This window comes from Pygoscelis adeliae, unplaced genomic scaffold (assembly GCF_000699105.1).
Source record: "Pygoscelis adeliae isolate BGI_AS28 unplaced genomic scaffold, ASM69910v1 Scaffold38, whole genome shotgun sequence".
NCBI lineage: Eukaryota > Metazoa > Chordata > Aves > Sphenisciformes > Spheniscidae > Pygoscelis > Pygoscelis adeliae.
This window is the reverse complement of record NW_008825614.1, coordinates 12929514-12950076: the sequence shown is the minus strand read 5'-3', so window position 1 is coordinate 12950076 and position 20563 is coordinate 12929514. Positions and strand designations below refer to the sequence as shown.

Here is a 20563-nt window from a genome sequence, read left to right as displayed (position 1 = left end):
GCAGGAATTTATTCCACAGCTAGCTTAGGAGAGAACAGAGGGATCTGTGGTATATTCTTCAAAAAGAAAAAAAAAATCCTATAGTGTAAGCCAATAAGCCAAACAATATTTATAAGCTAAAGGAAGGGGAGCTTTGTTGGACTGTCTTAATCTTAAGACATGATGATTCTAAATTCCTTTCTGAATGTGAACTTTGTAGCTTTACTTTGTGCTACCCCAGGACTTAGCTTGCTTGTCCTTCTCCTTTACCCCCTTATTTACCATGTCTTGGCATGCATCAAACATTACAGGACTTCTTAGAGCCTGTTTTGAGGTAGTGATTGCATGGCTTTTACATGGTTGACTTCCTAAACTTATGAATCCCAGTCCTTATGGATCTGTAAACATCATGTGTTATTTAAATGCCAGTTGTTTTTTAAATTGACGGGAAGTGGCAAGGTGTGAATAAGAATATGGGTAGAGCTTAACTTCCTAGATAAGCTAAGTATATGCTGTTAGTGTACTGTGATCTGGATGATTTTTTTAATTGGAACACAGTTGTTAACATAGCCCCGCCAACGTTTTGTACTGAAATTCAGCAAAAGAGAAGTTACATCACAATACTGTTTACCAGTAAAGTTGTTGCAGGTAAAGAGTTAGACCTTCAGTTAGTCGTATTGGAATTTTACTTTATAAACTATTGTACAGTGTTGGTAGTCCACATAGCTAAAGCTGGACTTTGTTTAGAAGTGCAACTTGTTGCTGTTCTGAAAATCATACATAAAAGTAAAGCTATATTTTTCCTGATGTCCAACACGCTTCAGAAGCCATAGCCATATTTCAGGGTCAGTAACAGCAGTTGCAGTTTTTTTCATTGTGTTACTTGCTGCTACTTCATGCTACTTTGAAGCCAGAACCTTCAATGGTGTGAGAACCAGGTTCTGACCTCTGAGACCACAGAATGCACGGTGTTTTGACTTTAAACACCTGAAGTTTAAGCACGGTTGTGTTGCTCTGACTTTCAGCAGAGTGTATTAGGAGAAGAATTGAATATTGTATTGATAGGAGAGGAGAATTCTGAGGTCGTCTTGTTGTTTGGCTGGTAGTATGAAACTGATAATATAGAACATCAAATGCAGAATAAGATTTCCTTCTGACAATCTCCTCTTCTGTTCTTAGAAGCGAGGTGATATCTGGAAGATATATGTCAAGCTGTCTATTCTGTGAACTTTCCTAGAGATTTGGGGCAGGAGTGAGGGAACTGCAGGGGCTCAGTAGAGAAGTATGAATTGGTGCTGCAGCTGAAATTCTTCTGATTGTTTTTCTGTGGAGATGCAGGACTTGAGGTATGATGCTAAATTTAGCCACTACCTAAAATACTAACATTACTTGCACATATGAACAAGAAGTCACTTACCACGTAGCTTGTCAATATTTGGGTTCCAGTGACTTCTCATCATTACTGAAGTGCAGCAAATGAGTTTATCCTCAGTTGCACAACCCAAGGTGAAGAAACAAAGCTGATTAGGCACTCACTAAATTAAATTTTGTTTACGCCTTAAGAGATGTCTCAATCCACTAGTACGAGTGGCATTAGAATACAACTTCCTGTGTCCTGATTTGGTTGACTGTCTTCAGACTTTTTTGTCATGTAGAATTGGCAGGTGCTATTTATAAAACAGAATGGACAGTTTCATAATTGGGTTTTAAGTTATGGATGGTCTGTACTCACTTGCTAGTAGCTATGATGCTGACTTATTTCTATGCATCTGGTTTCTCAGTGTGCAAAACTTCAATATGTGTAGAAGCAGGTAAAGTAACTTAGCCAGATAACTAGGATCCCAACTGGGGGAAGGAGAAGCAAAATGAGCAAATGTGAGCATTTTTTTTACAAGCTCTAATGTTTTGGGTTTTTTTAAATCGCATGAGTTACCTAGTGCACTTGGGTACTCACTACACTTGAGATGCAGTGTGGAAGGAAGGGCCAAGGTTATCTTACAGTCTTAAATGCATAGATGAGGGAAAGGAAATCAAGCAACTTAATTTTCATTTTCCTTGGGCAATTACTTAAATATTTGGATGGAACATTCTTCAGCAGATTTGAAGGCGTTGGATTTTTTTCAAGCTGCTCTTGGTGTGTTAGCTCTAAAATTTTGCTTATTAGATTATGTTTACATTGAAGGGTGAAGATGTCAACCGGACACTTGAAGGTGGGAGGAAGCCTCTTCACTATGCAGCAGACTGTGGACAGCTTGAGATTCTGGAATTTCTGCTATTGAAAGGAGCTGATATTAATGTATGTACATCAATTTGCAAACAGATGTTAGGGTCTTAGGGTCTTCTCCTCCCCCCATCCCCCCAACACACACACATAAAGAATTGGTATAAGTGCCTAAATGGTTACTGAAAGACTTAGATCAAACTAAACAATTTGATGCATTTAAAAATATTTTAGAGGTGGTCTCCTAGAGGTTAGAAGCTTAAAATTATGTTTATTAAATGTTTCTATTCTTTTTGGACACACTAGGAAAAGTTGTTTGTAGCTATAAAAAAGTTTATTTAGTTTGACCATGATTAGAAAAATAAATCCAGTAATCACATCTAAAGAAAGTTTGCATGAAATGCATATTACATCTGTTGGAAGGGACTTCAGAAGACAGTGCAATGCATCCTTGGCCAGGGCAGGATCGACTGTTTAAATCGGTGTGCTTCTCTCTTTTTGGGAGACATTCTTGTACAAACTTAGTCATTTTGTTGTAGCTTGAAATGCGTGGCTTTTTGTCGTGAAAAGACTTGGCTGGGCTGTATTGGCACTTCAAAATAGTGTAGTTCTCCATAAAGTGAAGTTTCTAAATACTTTAACCATACACCCCAAATGCTGTGCTTTGGAATACTTGTCTTGAAAGTTAAGGTACAACACAGCTTTAGTCCTTAACAAAATGGCTTGGATTTTTTCCTTGGTGTCTGGAAAGATTATCTCTTCCTCAGGAGTTCTAGCTGGAGAGGAAGAAAAAATGGAGGAAAAAATAAGAACATTTCAGTTGCTCCATTTCTTATTTTTTCCAGGACTATAGTTTAGAGAGGAGAAGACAGCCCAAACAATGTTTCAGCCAAAACTGGTTTCTGAAGTCAGGCTGGCTGAGAAATGTGAGAGTTAGGAGTACTGTTTTTAAATTGGGCAAAATTTGTCAGCTGCAGCCCTGCAATTTCTGTCATTGGCCTAAAAAAAAATAGATAAACATTGGGATACCTGGAAGTCTTATGGAAGAAATATCTTGCTGTTACCTCACTGTTTTTTAAACAATGACTCTTCTTTTTAAAAAGGAGAGTAAAAAAACTTCTGAGGGAATGCATTTCTGGATAATATTCTTAAATCCTTACCTTCACGCTACTGTTAACAAAACAAAATTAAAAAGTTAAGTGAAACCTTTTAATGCTGTGTGAAATTGTGCTTCAAGTAACTGTGTCTCAATTTACAGGCTCCAGACAAACATAATATCACACCACTCCTATCAGCAGTCTATGAGGGCCATGTTTCCTGTGTGAAATTGCTTCTGTCAAAGGTGAGATACCATGTTTAGAACAAGTTATCCATTAGCAAAGTGTATTACTATGATTTTTCTTAAGATTATGATGCTCCAGGTAAGTTCAGAACATCAAACAAATGCTGTTTGTTGCTAAACCAGAGAGGGTACTCTGATTATGAAGATAGTTGAAGGAGAAAGTTCCAGGACTTTTGCAGTGTAGCAAAAGTAATAGTGACCACTAAGAGTATTGTGAGCTCCAGCTAGAGAGCAATTAACAGCAAATCAGGCAAGAAAAACAATGCATTCCTTCAGCAGACGTGAGGAGAGTGGGATTTAGCTTTGGCAGCCGCTGAAGTGTTTCATGTGATGGAGTCTCCACTGTGAAGTTGCTCAGAGGTGCGGCTTCCCTCTGCTTTTGCCAGATGACTGAAAACCCATCTGGGCTGGCAGAGTGAGGGGAAGTAAAAGTAGGAAGACAAGCTTTATCTGTTACAGAGCTTGTAAATTTTGTCCTGGGGAGAATAAGCTTAATCTGTTTCTGTTCTCCCTTTGATTCATATTACAAAGGTGATCCATTTTACAAAGCAGTAGTTAATTCAAGCATTCATATGTGCCCGTTTTTGTTACACCTCACTTACTTTGAAAAAAGGAGGTTAACAGTGCATTTCCAGTATATGAACCCACTTAAATCATTTGGCCAAAGGATTCCATGCCGTGTAATGTTTTCATATGCCACTTCCAAGGTAAAATGGTTTTCCTTAACTGCCTTAATGCTGCATGAATTTCACTTTTTTTCACTTCTCTGATCCTGCCTAATGTTAGTTATGCCTATCTGTGAAGAAATGCTGTGACTGTTAATTTAGGATTCAAATGGTGCATCTGACTTGCTTAAATTTGTTGTGAGGACCGATCCTTCATTTAGGATCATTATATACCCATTACAAAAAAAGGTATCCTTTATCCCATGTTGTATTTCTTTCCATTTTTGTTTTGAAGTGTTTTGCATTCTAAATAAGTTCTCAAATAATAAATAAGATGCCTCAAAACTTGAGTTGACACATGAATTGTCTGGCAATAGACAATTGGGTTGTGCATTCATTGTAGTCTGTCTTGAGAAAATGTATTGATCTCTATACTTAGTACAGTTTGAATGGAATTGGTTAAGTTCAACAGCCATAAAGATGAGGCAATCTTACAAAGATGTGCAGAATGTTACAAGAACTTGGACTAGGGGATGAGGTTAGAAAAATGTTACTGCATCTGGGTAGTTTGGGAAAGCTTATATTTTCAGATTTCTTCATGCAGAGCTAAATGTTGTACCACATCTGCTTCTATTCACATGGCCTAGCTGATGAAATATTTATGAACTGGAACTTTGCTCATCAGCTCATTCTGTTTGAGGCAGATCTTCTATTAAGAGGTTGTTCTTTCTCTTAATACAGTTATAACCCTTGTTTGAACATCTGTTGTCACATCTTCTTTGTAATGTAGTCTGATTTCATATGTTCTCTGATAGCAGATACCTGGGAGACCGGGTAGTTCAACCCTTATTGAAAGTTCTAAAAATTACTGACTGTTTTACTTTGACTGTTTAATGTTCTTCCTAGTTACTTTTGGAGTGGGGTGTATTTATTGTTACTCCAAATGCAGGACAAATATTGAATGTCTGATACTAGTGTATGTAAATAGTGGAACTGCAAATGCAAATGATGGACCAATATATTTAAGATTTTTCTTCAAAGCTGTTCTTTGTTGCTTTTGTAAATACTACACTTCTACTTACTGCTAAGAAGCTTCATTATTTTGCATGTATCTACTTTCAGCTGCCTTCATTTACCCTGTTAGTTGATCTCTTGCATATGTGGCCTCTGTCATAGAATATTCCTTAAGCTGTTGGACTAGAAGTCAATAACCTCCTTAATGTATTTTTTTAACAGGAAAACAAAAATTATTTTTTTGTACTTTCACAAGTTTTGAGAACCGATGAACAGTGATGCATGTCTCCTTAGTCTGCTTGCATACCACAAATATAAAAAAGTTAGCAGTTTGATCAAGTTAAAATTATATAAGGAATAAGATTGTTCCTCTTCACCTGCTAAGATTAGATTTAATATAAATAATTCTGTTGGATGCAGCTGTTGATTTGGAAATTGAATTGTTTTAAGCTGACATTCTGTACTGCCTTCTACAGTATATGAATCGTGGGGATGTTTGTAAACCTTTTATTGTGAGACTTTTGAGCCCTTGAGAGGAGGAGGGGTGTTCAAAAAAAATGTTTCACACGTTAATTGGACATAAAATACAAAAAAATATACCTTAATAAAAGTACCAAATATGAAGAATCCAGGATTTTTGTAAACTTTCTGATACTGTAGAAGATTCATTCATCTGATGAAAGTAAGCTGGTTACTCTTTCATGTAGTGTGACCACAGAGCCATTCTTTAAACAATCTTCCACTGAAAGCAGTAAAAGCATTAAAAGTATTTGGGCATAATTCACTTTCAGAGGATAATAAATACATGTAAATAGTAGAGACACTGAATCAAGATTCTAAGTTCTTAAACTGACTAGAATGATTAGAGTGGCCCCTTGGTCTTAAGCTGAAGTAGCCTGGGCTGCTGCAAACCTGTGCTTTCTGTTGTTGATACTGGTGATCATGCAGTTGCACAGTGAAACACAGCCAAGCTTCTTCTAAGCTCATATTAGAAAGAGTTTATACTCCTAAGAGCTTAACTTGAAAAGTACTGGGGGACCTATGCTGGCTCTTATTAGTTCAGTCTCTACAAAAGTTTTTAATGTACATGTCACGTGACTAATACAATTTTCTGTAGATGATACTAATAGTTTCAAGTCGTTACACCAACTGTTGTCCCTTAAAGCAGCAATTTGTTTTATGCAATTTCACATAACTTTCAACAAGGCTTTCCTGTGATAAAGCACAGTTTGTTACTCTTGTTATTCCTCAGAAAGGACTGTTTTGGGGTTCTTAGCTAATGCTTATCATACATGGAAGTTGAACGTTGTGATGACACTGTGTCTAAAATACAAATGACTTTTTGGAATAGTGAAGGCTGGTGGTTTATCTGGGAATCACTGGCAGCCCGTATACAGCTGAACTGATAGAATTGTAGAATCACTTAGGTTAGAAAAGACCCTTAAGATCCAGTGCAACCGTAAACCTAACACTATCAAGTCCAGCACTAAACCATGTCCCTAAGCGCCACAGCTACATGTCTTTTAAATACCTCCAGGGATGGTGACTCAACCACTTCCCTGGGCAGCCTGTTCCAGTGCTTGACAACCCTTTCGGTGAAGAAATTTTTCCTCATGTCCAATCTAAACCTCCCCTGGTGCAACTTGAGGCCATTGCCTCTCATCCTATCGCTTGTTACTTGGGAGAAGAGACCGACACCCACCTTGCTACAACCTCCTTTCAGGTAGTTGTAGAGTGCAATAAGGTCTCCCCTGAGCCTCCTTTTCTCCAAGCTAAACAACCCCAGTTCCCTCAGCCGCTCCTCATAAGACTTGTGCTCTAGACCATTCACCAGCTTCATTGCTGCTCTTTGGACATGCTCCAGCACCTGTGATGGCTTTACACAGATCTGCATTTGAAATGTGGTGGAATATTTAAGGTCATAAAAAGAAAGAGTTGAGGATTAGGATTTTTTAGGCATGTAGTTATGACAACTGGGCTACAAAGCTTTTAATAATCCATTGAAATCTGGCTGATCCATTGGGTGTGATGTGTCAGGCTTTGTCCTTCATATACATTGCTCTTTTACTGGAAAGTTGGGGGAAAATTTTCAAGGTTAGCATAGGGTGCTAGGATGACTTGAAATAGTTCTAATTCTGTTCCTTATCACCCTTTTCAGCATAAGAGTTCAGAATGGACACTGTAAAGACAAGTTAAAAGATAGTTCTTTCATTAGTCTGGAGAGAAGATGCTTCTTTTCTCAGAAGCTCAGTTATTAATTATAAAGCTGATGGACCAATTTAGTTTTTTCTTATATTAAAGCAAGAATTGTTATGCTAATTATATTCATTTATTGGACACACAGGTAACACTAACTGTATTTTCCTTTCTTATGGAAAACTTAACTGTTACACTACATTTGGAGTGACTACAGGAACAAAACTAAAGCTGTTGCTCTTAGTCCTAAACTACTAGCTCTTTGTCATTTTGATATCTTTTGAGAAGTGGTAGAAAGCCAATTCTAACTTCCAAGTAGTGCTCCCAGCCATTCTTGCTATTGCACCAACCAGATAACCAGTTCTCATTCACTGGAGTTAGCAATGTGTCAGAAGCAAATGGTTTCACAGCTTCTCAGGAAGCAGGCTTCCTCTGGGAACTGTGCACATGTGAAGTTTTACGTGAAGACAGTGGAGGGAGAGAGATGTTTCAAATTTTCAAGAGCTCCCTGAAGCAGCAATCTGGTTTGACAGTACCATAGCAGGGTGATACCTTGGACAAGCCCTCTGTCTCAAAAGCAGAACTTTCTACTTTTATTCTGCAGTATTTGTAGGAATATGTTGAGGAAAAGTATAGATAAATCAGGTTGGACTACATCTAACATGCAGATTAAATCATTTTTAAAAAGTCTAGAAGGGACCCCAAGAGGTTATCTTCAAGTCATTTTTAAGAATGCCGCTGTTGTAGTTGTCTGACTTGTTCTCGAAGACCTTCCATCAGTCTGCCATTCCTTAATATATTCAACTTTCCATTATGCTGGAGTTCAAGTCACTGGAATAGAACTGTACATTGTTTGCCATGTCGTAGTATCACCGCCATTATGGAAGCTGTGGCTAGGTTTGGTCAGCTTCTGAATAAAATTACTGTTCGAGGGAGAGTTGTGTTGCATTGCATACCCTGTATCTGAATCTCGTGGCTCTCAGGGGCTTGGATTTATATAAAATAAACTCCTTTCTGAAAATCCAAAGGATCTTAGTAGCAACCTTAACTCTTAACTTGAATAACTTTGTTTTGGGCATTCATAACTGTAGGGAGATATAATTTAATATACTGCTTTCTGAAGAAACAAAGTGGAAAATTGTGGTATATGATCTATAAATGGTCCTTTCCTTGGGCAATTTGAAATATTCTAGTGTTAAAGCAGTTTTTGAGGCTGTAGTTTGACAAGACAAAACATTCAATGATATAAGGAGTCTCTACACTATAACCAGTCCCCTAAAATGGATTTTGTAAGGCAGCATTTGGAAATGGGTGAGGAATCCAGCAAGGCCTTGCAAAAAAAAACAAACAAACCTCATCAGTAACCTTGTCAGGATTGACGTGGGTCTGTGGAGATGGGGGGGGGGGGATAATAAGGGGGGGGCTAATTAAGCAGGCATTTCCACTGGATGCTTTGTAACATACAGCCAATGTGCAGTCATGTTTATATCTGCCCAGCCAGATACTTGAGTTGTCTTCAGAAGTTTAATTTGTGGTGTTCTGTGGCAGTTTTAATCACATAAGGGTGAAGGAGTGCTTGTACTCAGTCTTTCTTGCCATACTGTCCCATCAGTGAGTGAGATGAGCACGCTGTCTACCAATGTTAGGCTGCAGTCCCATGTTGCAGCTAAGCCAATGCAAAGGTTAGTTGCCTGCAGAACAGGTGATACTGTTCAGTCTCTTAATACTCTTACCTGCATATTCCTACTGCTTCCTTGCAACAGGCCTGGCATTTGCCCTGTTCATTTGTCCCTATTGCAAGTTAATTTTCTGTAGTTAGTTTCCTGCCAATTGAGGCCTCCAAATTAAAGTTCTGTTGCTGATTTAGTTCCTTGTGTTAGTTTATGGAATTGGAGAAACACTGGTGGCAAATCAAGAGACAGAACCGAGGTATCTTCAGCTTCACTTCAGCTGCTGCCTTAGAAATTCTTTCAGTGCTTTTGCAGTGTGACCTGCCTGTTCCAGAGGGTGGTCTTCTGGGTTTGATTACAGTTTTTGTAGATGTACAACAGAACCCAGTTTCTCTGTTTTACTATTCACCTAGTCTCTGTGTTGTTCCTTTGTAAATGGCAGATGGTATTTGCTTGTTGCTGCATACTAAATGCTTGCTCAGCTGTCTTTGTGGCGCTGTTTTTGTAAGGGATGGATGAATTTCAGATGAAATTTGGGGATAAGAGACATGGAACAGGTGGGAAGAATGAAGCTGAAGTCCCTTTACTTAGCCCTGTAGTGTCCCTTGTACCCACACTTGCCTTATACTATTAGTTGCAAAGGCACACGTAGTCTCTTTCTTTCCATTACCAAACTTCATGTTTATTCCTGATGAACTGTGGGGAAAATATTTTTGCAAGCCTATTTGTCATCATCATTTTGAAAGCCTGGTTTGATTTTTATTAGTTTTGGTAAGTTAAAGAAACACCAGCTATTGTAGTTTCACAGCAGGTTCCTGGGATATTGTCGTATCTGAAGGATTAATGCATCCTTACAACTTCTTTTCTGGAAAAAGAAAATAAAATAGTCAAGGCTAAAGGTTATCTAGCCCTTGCATAACTTTTGCCACAGCTGTATTCCTTTTTTTGTTTCCATGCAAGTCTGTATTCCTTAACTGTGCAGTATAAGATCTGTGGAAATTTAAATTTGACTAGAAGCTTATGTTGGGAGGCCTCTGTTTGGAAGTACCTGATCACAGGAAATCCTGTTGTTTGCATGCACAGTTTCATTGCCTGGGAAATGTATTTGTAATTAAACATATGCATTTTCTAAGAAAAGAAAGCTTCTCATTGCTTTATTTTAGCAATGAAAATAAATACTAAAAATCTTTATGTAGAAATGGGCTGGGCAAAATCTAAATACCAATTTGGGTTAATAACAATGGGTTTGACCTTTGTATGGAAAGTAACATTCAGCTATAACTTCAGGTGGGATGAGACTTTAAGGAGGTGAGAAGTGAAGTGAAATAGATGATTGAAAAAGGAGCTGTAGCTGCATGCTCAATGAGAAGGGGATTCACTGGTAGAAGTATGAAAGCCTAGAATATTATGCCTGCCGAAACAGAGTATACCATGCTCCTATGTATCCTGTGCATTTCCAGGGAACTGGAATTGATTACTTTTCGATAAGTTTAGACTTCATAGATCTTACTTCCTGCCTCTTCCCTCCCCTCCCCTCCCCCCCCAAAGAATGCATTAAATTCTGTCTTGAGTCAACCGTGGCTCCAAATTATGACATAGTTAACATTTTCTAAACTACCTGGTGATCCTGTGGCATTTGGCTACACATTAAAACTGGAGCAATATGAAAACTGCAAGAGAGTTCCTTCCTTAATCTTGTCTGTGTTATAACACTTACTCTAGCTTTTCAAACTGCTGCCTCTAGAGGGGTATTAAGAGCTCCCTAAACAGAGTGATGTAGCTCTAAGTTTCTTCTTGGAATCCTGCAAGTGTTTAAAGTGTGATCTTCTGTGAAAGGCAGGTAATCCCATAACATTTGGTTTGACCTTGGAAAGTACATTAATCAAAAATGGTGAATTAAGTACTGTGAAGAATCATTTGATGGAATTTCCTGGTGTGTTTTACAGGAAGCGTTTGAAATGTGATTTTAATATTCATTAGTGGTTGCAAATGAGTACTCCAGTAGGTTTAAGTAGCCATTTTGCAGCTTTAGAAAGCAAACAGCTCTATAATGCTGTTTTTACTCTTTAGTAAATCCTTTGTTCAATATTGAAGTTGCTGACAAGGTTTTAGGTTTAGTTTTTTGTGTGTTTTTTTTCCAAGTGTTGACCTATTGTAATGGTTGCATGGATTTAACCCCCAATATTTTGGTTTTATTTGCTTTTTTATTTGTGAAGCATAGCAAAAAAACATTTTGAATTGAATGATGGGTTTATGATTAAAGTACTTTGAACTGTAGCTTCACACATTACCATAATTTGTGTTGGTATTCAAGTTCGGATATTTCTTCCAATACGAAAAAACAGATATAACCAACATACAGGTTTTTTGCATAAATAAAACAACTTGCATTGTTTAAAACAAAATGAAATAGTTATATGACTCTGTTCTCATAATTACAGTGTGTACATAGGATTACTGATAAACAGCTAACATGACTTAAGGGTAGATATATTATACTCTTACAAAGGTAGTTTCTCAAAAGGGCCATTATTACACACTTTCTTCTGAAGTTAGCATTTCAGTGAGGACTTCCTGATGCCTTGTTCAGATGTTTTAATTTTGGAATCAGCAATGCTCGGTTCAATTTATTACACTATAAGAAACTTAGATGCAGTTTGAAAACTTCAAAAGTTGAGGTTACAAATGATGGAGTGTTTTCAAGCACTGCTGTTGTGCTAATCATAGTGATCAGCCATAATCAATTGCTATCATGATTTTGACAGATTGGATTCATTAAATGGTTTTCACTATAGCACAGTTGTGTTCGTCTCTGATGGTTCAGGCCTGCCCAATATCAACTGAACCAAAACATTGATAGTGTGGTAAATTAAACTTAAAGATCAAAACCAAAGTTTTTGTTGGCATGTTTAAAATATTCAAATAGTGTCACTCCTTCCAAACCTGTAGGGATTAAAGCTCCAACGTTGTCCTGCGAGGAGCAGGGAGTTGGACTCAATGATCCTTATGGGTCCCTTCCAACTTGAGATAGTCTATGAACCTATGAAATCGCCCATACATTATAAAACTGTAAAACATACTTGAGTGGGGAAAAAAAAAAGTGAGGTTTTATACTTAAAACTTTTCTGTACGTTAGGAAAGACTTGACCTTCCATTTGGGCACAAGATTTTAATGTTTAGATTAACAAACAGCTGCTACATGCATGCTAGATCAGCCTCCAAAAAACTTACTTAACCTACTATTACCAGTAGGTAATAATACAGCATCATATCAATCCTCAAAAATTGAAAGATCCCAAGTACTGAAATACACAATGGGTGAAGATGGTTTTTACTGCCCTCAGCAAGGGATGGGTGAATTTACTAAAGTAGAATGGATTCAATCTTAAGGTGCTATGGCTACCAGCAGTAGCGTAAACCCTCTAGGTCAGAGTTGAGACATGCTTTTCTAATACACACTTTTTTGGTCAGGCTAGAGATCAGGGTACTGTATCCTTAAAACATGTCTTTTGAGGAATTCATTTTGCATGTTCCTACAAAACTGCCCTTTTTCATAATTTTTTTAAACTATCAAGCCTTACTTACACAGTATATAGCCTAGAAATACTTCCGGGAAATCTTAGTATATCTTTCAAATTTATGAAAATGTGTGGAATATCATACCGTAGGCATCCTCAAGAATAGACCTATAGAGGTTTGCAGAGTGATACCTAAAACTGCTCTATCGGCATCTGAGTTTCAGTTGAAAATGTTGTTTTGCTCTGACTTACTGTAATACATGAAAGTAATTAGCTTTAGTCTAAAAAGCACTTCCTGTTTAACATTCAAAGGTAGGGCTTCTTGTCTTACTACTACATTAACAGTAGTTAATTCTTTTTATTAATCTTAAAATATTTTTCCAGGAATTTGAAGCATATTAAAATAACCTTTGTAATTTTAAACAGTAAAGTGGTTTGCAGCATGTTGTGACTTCAAGTGAAGCAGAAATGTCATATCTTGTGTTCACTTTTTCACTTCTGCCTTTTCAGTATTATTAAAAATGTTAAATTATGTAATAATATTGGAAGATATTCTACCTCTGGGGAGGAAATGAATTTTTAGTAGTTTTTGACAAAGTCAGAACTGAATTGTCTTCCAAAATACCAGGTTTTTATTTTGTTTGTGTTACGTACCAGCCTTCTACAAAACAAAATAACAAAAAGTAATGAGTACTAAGGACTGAACTGAAGCAACATCAGTTGCTGTATTTCATTTTGCTTTTAGTTTTTTCAGGGATAGTGGATTTAAGGGATACCTATTTGAAAAGCAGAAAGATATATATATATAAAAAAAAATTAAATTGTTCTATGTTTTTTCTCTTTAAGAATCTTTGATTTTGTAATTTTTAATTTTTTTTAGTGTAGTAACCAATATAATGTTACAAAAGACAGTTAATGGTTCTGATGTTTATGACAGAATGGTTTTGAATGGTTCTAATGGAGGATGAAGTTTGTCGCAAAAGATGTGACAAATCTCATCCATTTGTTCATCTTTCAAAGTAGTTCTGCTTTTTGTAAAGTATCTAATGCAATTTGATCTCTGCTTTCTACTAAAAGTGCATTATAAGAAATATCTTATTGAGTTAGCCAGTTTAGCACTGTTTTTTTTTCTCCTCTGACGGTGGCACAAAGGATGCCATTTGGGAATAGCTGTGAGTTTGACCACTTCTGCCCACTTATTCCTCTCATTCATAGTTGTTGTATTGGGGATTTTAGAGGTACACACATCTATCCACTTTAAGAAGTGTTTATTTGTTGTCCATGAATTCATCCATATCCTTTTTGAACAAGCTGACATCTGCCTCCATAACTTCATCTGGCAACTTGTTTTGGAAGTTTGCTGCTTGCTGTATAAACCAGTCGTCTACCAGCTTCTTTAAGCGCCTCCAGTTTCACAGGGTTTGGTGACAGCTCTGCATTGCCTTTATCTGCTGCCTTCATGTTTTTGTTTTCCTGAACTGCAAGTGTACCTTAGTAGCCATTGTGCTGCCTTCAGAGCATGTTTAACATTTATGCTTTGTCCAGTGGCTTAAGAGGGCAAATGTTCTTATTTGTTATTACCCTGCCAAAGAAAGAGTTTATATATATTTCTGTGTGTATTTTAAGAAAAGAACATAACACAAACATAAAATATTAATAGCGCTTACTCTGGGAAAGTAGAGAATACTGCGGAATCATTTTACTTTTATGCACTTTTCATTAAGCTCGCTTCCAGGCAGTGTTGTACTTCTGAAAATTAAAGTCCTTTTGACTGGAACTTTATTATTTCCTTCTCGTTCTATTGAATGCAGGCAGGAATCTTTCTGCTTAGCTAAGGGGCCATTTTCCTAATTTGTTAACACTGAGTTTATTAAACAGTGTCCTCCTTAGGTAGTCATGACCCTCTTATCCTACATTAGGTGAAGCTGGTTTAGAAACTCAGGTCTTGCGAGTCTGTAACTTTTCTGAAGTATAAATGTGCATGAGGGTGGAAAGCAGTCCTACGCCTAAACAAAAAGTTCTGTTTATACTTTAAAGTTACTTCAGTTAACAGTTACATCTTTTATACTCTAAATGCTGATACATTGGTGGAGAGTTTTATAAGTTAAAGTTCTTTAAACTATGGTTCAAGATGAATACTGGTAGGTCAGTTACTGGATAGTTCCATTTTTCTTCAGGCCTAAGTTCCTTCAGGTTTTCCGAGCTTAACATCAAAGAACAGCTTTGAAGCCCTTTTGATTTCCACATGGACTCTAGCATGAGAGTATTATCTAGCTACCAGTAGAAATAATCAACACCTGCAAAAGAAGCCTTTTTTCTCCCAGGCCAACTAAGATAATAACTGTCGAATACCTGTTAAATCTCTCCGGGTATTTTTAGGGGAAAAATGTTTTGTAAGCAGTGGGTTTCAGTGGTTTCAGTCTAAGTGTGTGTTTGCAATGACCAATGAATCATTTCTTGGAAAGAGACCGATTCAGCTCACCTTCATACCCAACAGAACAGCGATACTGCAGCATACTGCATACTGTTTGGGCCAAGGATGTTACATAGTGGCAGGAGAGAGGTAAATGTTACGATTGTTCCTGTCACTGGAGTGAATTTATTGCATATGCACAAATGTATGCCTGTATTCTGCTACCTGAAAGGTACTAGATAAAGTAAGCTGCCTGGAAAGAATTATTACAATTATAAGTATCCCTCTCCGAATTCTTTACTGGAGTTCTCAAGACCATTTTCTTTTCCTACCTAGAAGCCTGTCTCCCTGTCCCGCAGCTGACTGCCACCAAACAAAACAGTTGGTTCAGCTCATGTCTTGCACTGAGGGGTCTCTAGGGGCTGCAGGGAAGATGAATGGCTGCAACAGCGCAACAGAATCAGTTTGGCCGGTGGACCACAGGATGAGCACTGCTGCCTTAGAAACCACTGTAAAGCCATCTTTCTAGAATGACAGATTGAATATTTACAACTAAAGAGAGTAGAGGTTTCGAAGATGGAAATATTCTGTGTTATGAAAAGTATGATTTGCTGCCAATACTAGTAATGTTAGATCCAGTTTATTAGATGTTAGAAACAGTTACAATGGGAAGTTTAGTGTGCTGAGAGTTGTCTTGGGAACAGACATGGTGTTATGTATGGAAGTTTAGTGGGGTTTTATGTGTATAACTTTTATCGGTAAAGAAGCTCTTGAAATTCTAGGTCCATTATGTTCTTAAACTATTGGGTGTCCTTTACTATTAATCTGTGCACTTCCTTCCTTGTAATGTAATTGAGAAGAGATTTGTACTTACTCAATGGAGAGTTTATACATAAAACTAAAGACAAACCTCTGCAGTACATGCTCTTGCCACCCACAGTGTTTTTCCTGTCGCTTGATTGAGCAAATACATGTGTTTTAAAGTGAGACTTGCCTATCTTCTCAAGAGGTGGTGTTCTGGAATCTAACTTATTTTCAGGAAACATCTTTCCTGATCTCTGTAGTGAGTCCTGTGTTCTCTAATAACTTTTATCCCTTTATTTAACTACCCTATTTACAATTTAGTCTTTTTCACTTTTATGTATATGACTACACAGTACTCAAAACAAATGTGACTAGTTAATCACTCTTTGCTTCTCTTTTGCTCTTCTTCCATAATTCTGGCACTGAGGCTGCGATTGTGCTTACTATTCCGCAGCTTGTCTAGTTGGTGCGTTTCTGTTATCCTCTATCTTCCTGTTGCCTCCCTATTCTGTCTTGTTGCCTTTTACGTGTAGGCATAGCTTATTCAAAACAAACTTGATCAGTTTTGGACTTGGAATGATTTGGGGGTTTTTTTCTATGTAGCAATAGGGATTTCTTCAAAATGGGAGAGAGAAGCACAGTCCTAGATGAATATAGTCTTTTATGATATAGAAGGAAAATAGTATGATTTGTTAGTAAGTAAGCTCTTCCAGAGGTTACCTGTTTAACTTAGCATGTGAAAAAGCTTGCTGCACCATAGATTTCAAAGAGGTGTGTAATACTGAATTCTTGCATTCATGTGAGTAGTTGCTGGAAACAAACAAAAAAAATATTTCTGTTTCTATCCAAGATTAATTGATAATTTGTTGATCTTGCAACTTGCTGTGTGACAAAGGTTATGTGACTTTTTTCCCTAGTTCTGAAGTAAATTTTGAAATTTAGATTAGCTGCATGCCAAATAGTTTTTGTATATAAATGTTGCCTGTTTGGTTTCTAAATGAAAACAATGCACTGCACTAAAAAGCTGTATGTAATCAATATAATTATCCAAGGTAAGTAACTTTTGTGACACACTTAATACAGCCTGGCTTTATGAATTGACAGTCCTTCTCAATGTCTTTACAGGGTGCTGATAAGACTGTGAAAGGCCCAGATGGACTAACTGCCTTTGAAGCCACTGACAACCAGGCAATCAAAACTCTTCTTCAGTGACGGATGGACTGATATCTTAAATGTCTCTCCTGTGGCCTCACACTGCTGCCTGTCTGTCACTCTTTGCATCTTCCAGCTTCTTCAGCTAAATACTTTGGGGGGAGGGAAATTCTTATGAATCAGACTAGTTAGGGGCTTGTATCAAAGATAATCTGTTTGGAGAGGGTTGAAAACTATTATGAACAGCGTCCCTCTAGGACTTCTTTTCAGTGCACAATCTCTTCCCATTTCTAGTGAAAATGGAAGAAGGAAGACAGACCATGATCTTGAATTTTTGGCTTGCAAACCTCCTAGGTTAGTACTAAGATTTTTGTTGAAAGATTCCTTTAGATGGAAGTACTGTGCTATGTACCTGAAACTAATTGTGAAGGAGACAATAGTCCCATGCTAATAGTGTCTGCCATAATCTGAAGTGTAGTAAAGTAGGTGGCTGGGTTGCTTTTCTCTTCTGTCTCAGTGGGTAGCTTTATTCTTCTGCCTAAAGCTTACTTTGCAGTTTTGAGGACTTTTGATACTAGTTATTGGAGCTGTTCTTTATATTGACTAATTGGATGTCACACTAATGTTTTTTTTGACTCTTGAGTAAACCAGAAAAGATCAGCTTGAGGCATGGTTGCGTTACACTCCAGAATATCTTCCAAGGTACTTTTGGATGCTTGAATTTGAGGTTTTTCTTTCCCATGTTTGTTCTAGTCCAGGACAGACGTTTTGAGCAACTGGTTTTGAGAGAGTTCAAAATGTCACTGTAGTTATATCCAAAAGGATTGTAAGATGAAATTTCTTTACTCACCATGTCAGCATAAAATTTATAGACACGTGCAAAAGCTACAGGCTGTTTGGTATGCAAGGATAATCAAGTCAAATGTGAAAAATGAACAGTAATTATTTAGACATTCCTATCAGGTGAATATTGTTGCTAAACTTTTCTGTAAACTTCTAGAATACATGTAAGCTTTCTAAGTTCAGGTGTTAGGAACAGGAAGACGTACAAGTAGAAGTCTTAACTTGCTCTTACTACTGGAGGAAAAAAACCTTTCAATTGTGCATATCTCTGAATCGGTGTTTCATTGTTGGCTGAATGAACCTCTTAAATTTCATTAAGATGTGGGGCTTGTTCTGAAAGTTCCCAGTGCAACCATACCACATTAACCATCGACTTTTAGATAAGATTTACTATACCAGTAAGTATGACAGTACTATGACAGCCTTGATGATTCATGGGAAGATATTTAATGATGTTGTAGGGATTCCCGTCACGTCTTACGGGCCTCAGGAATGTCTGAGCTTCTGGTTTCATCTTGAAAATTTTCATTAGACTGCTGATTCACCCAAAACCGAGTAACAGGTTTTATAACAGAAAAGTGTGTACCGCAAACTATACATCTTCCTCTTTTTTGGAATACAGATTTCAAACTTTCTGATAACATACACAATACAGAAGGCAAATGTATATAATGTCTCATGCTGAATTCTTAAACAAAAGTAGCTGATATTATTTTGATATCACTGTTGAAATTGAGAGGATATGTAGAAGTAGGCTGGTGACTACCACTCATATTTAATGGAGACTTAGTTTTACTTGAATCATGTTGCATATTATGATTGAATGTCTCAGCTATAAAAAGCCTTGCATTTAGACTGTAAAAGGAGAGCAGAAACTGATTTACATGTACACATCCCATAAGAAAAGCAATGGAGCAAACAATCAACTCTGGCTGTAAACTGTACAGTGCAATTACTCTTTGCTTCTTGGAGATGTGTGGCAAGGAAGAGCAGAAGGGTTGGAAATTGGTGATAAATCAATTGATGAGCTGCTGATGAAAGAACAAGCGTGTTTGGTGAACAGTGCTTTTAATGACTATTTAAAGAGAACTCTTTTATCTCTGATCAGTGCTGGATTGTCATGTCATTGTAATAGTGTGAACACAGACTATAGGTTTAACTCTTTATTCAGCTATGAAAGTAACCATCTTTGGCATAAATTTGCCTCCATATTATGCTATCAAATACTTAGCTATTAAAATACTAGTCTAGAAAACTGCAATCTGCTTTTATGTGGAAAACTTGATTATTCAAGTTTTTTGTGTTGATTAGTGTCAAGTTGTCTGGCCATAGTGTTTTGGGTTTTTTTTTCTCTGTATTCTTTCCTGCCCTTCCCTTCAACTCTCATTTAAGTGAGCATTATCATAGTAAAGAAACATCATCTTTGTACTAACTCTTCTGGTGATTCACTGAGGCAATTTTGCCTCCCTTTTTCTACAATTATGTGGACACCTTATTTTTTCTTACTTCACTTGAGGAAAAAAAATGCAAACAAACTGCAGTGAGACAAGTGTTAATTTGGCTGTAATATATACCCAAGCTGCCTTTCAAGATAATTAAAGGATGATGGCATTTAATGTTTGGCTAATAAAGAAGAAATACTTTTTTGCACTACATAAGAGCTGATTGATCATTTTGCCCAGGATTTAAAAAAAAAAAGTAATAATAAAAGCTTATGCTTTTGTAATTGTCTAGAAACTGGGCTTGTTCATTTGTTAGCTATATTGTGGAAAAAATAATGGGTGGCTGCCTGTATCTTTGAGTAGGTCCTAACTAGATGAAAATACCACACTGTAAGTTATTTTACATTCTATAAACAGAATTTAAATACTTTGTCAGACTGGAATCGTATATACTTGGAAATCCACTCTGTTCTTAAACCTTTTCCTTTGGAATTTGTGCTGAATAAGTTATAACCTTAAGTATATTTTGGATTTTGTACCCTCTGCTCCTTTTTCTTAAGGGGGAGCAAATGGGAAAAGGAGTATGATAGTTAAATGGAACTTTATCCTTGAACATAACATTGAATTATTTGTAGAAGAGGCTGGTAAGAATGGAGTGTCCTAGGTCAAGCAATTGCAGTGTTGCATGCAAAATTTCAAAATGAACTTGTCTTAATTATATTTTGTAAATGGATAAACAATCATCTTTCTACGCAGTGACGGAAGAAAATTAGTGCTCTGTGCATTTTGATATTTGACTTCCTCTTTTCACCATTGTTAACTGTTTTGACATAGTTGGGTTCATCATTATCATGGTTCATAGACATCAGAATGCTAAATGATACAGTATTTTTAAGTTTGTGTTGCAAGAATGAATGGAATAAAATTGAATTGTGCGATATGAGAATGTGGAGTGTTATTTCCCTTTCTGCTTCTATGTTTTATTAATCTCTGGCTACAAGTTTTTATTTGTCTGGAAGGCATCTAAGCTCCAGCTCACATGTACAGTGATTAAAATCTTCAGATACTTATAAGACATAAATGTGGAATGGAAGCTGCTTTGAGAACTGAATATATCAAGTTGGTTTTGTTTTGGGTTTTCTTAATTACAACCATTTAAAAGAGTGTTTGATTAATTTTCTAGTCTTGTGGTCTGCATTTCCTGCTTAAATGGTAACGCGTAATACTGAAGATCTCTTATTTATGTTAAATTCTGAGAGACAGTTTGTAGATAGAGGAATGTTCCTCCCATTACCTGTGAAGAC

General features: G+C 36.9%; 1 protein-coding gene across 1 annotated transcript in view; it reads left to right on the top strand.

The window, feature by feature from the left end:
* The window catches only part of MTPN (myotrophin), a 43284-nt gene extending 23079 nt beyond the window's left edge, over window positions 1-20205 (top strand). The window contains exons 2-4 of the mRNA XM_009332924.1: window positions 2162-2275; window positions 3459-3542; window positions 16948-20205. Coding sequence (XP_009331199.1) covers window positions 2162-2275; window positions 3459-3542; window positions 16948-17034 — 285 coding nt within the window. The 3' untranslated portion in view covers window positions 17035-20205. The remainder of the gene's footprint in view (window positions 1-2161; window positions 2276-3458; window positions 3543-16947) is intronic.
* Window positions 20206-20563: the final 358 nt, after the last annotated feature.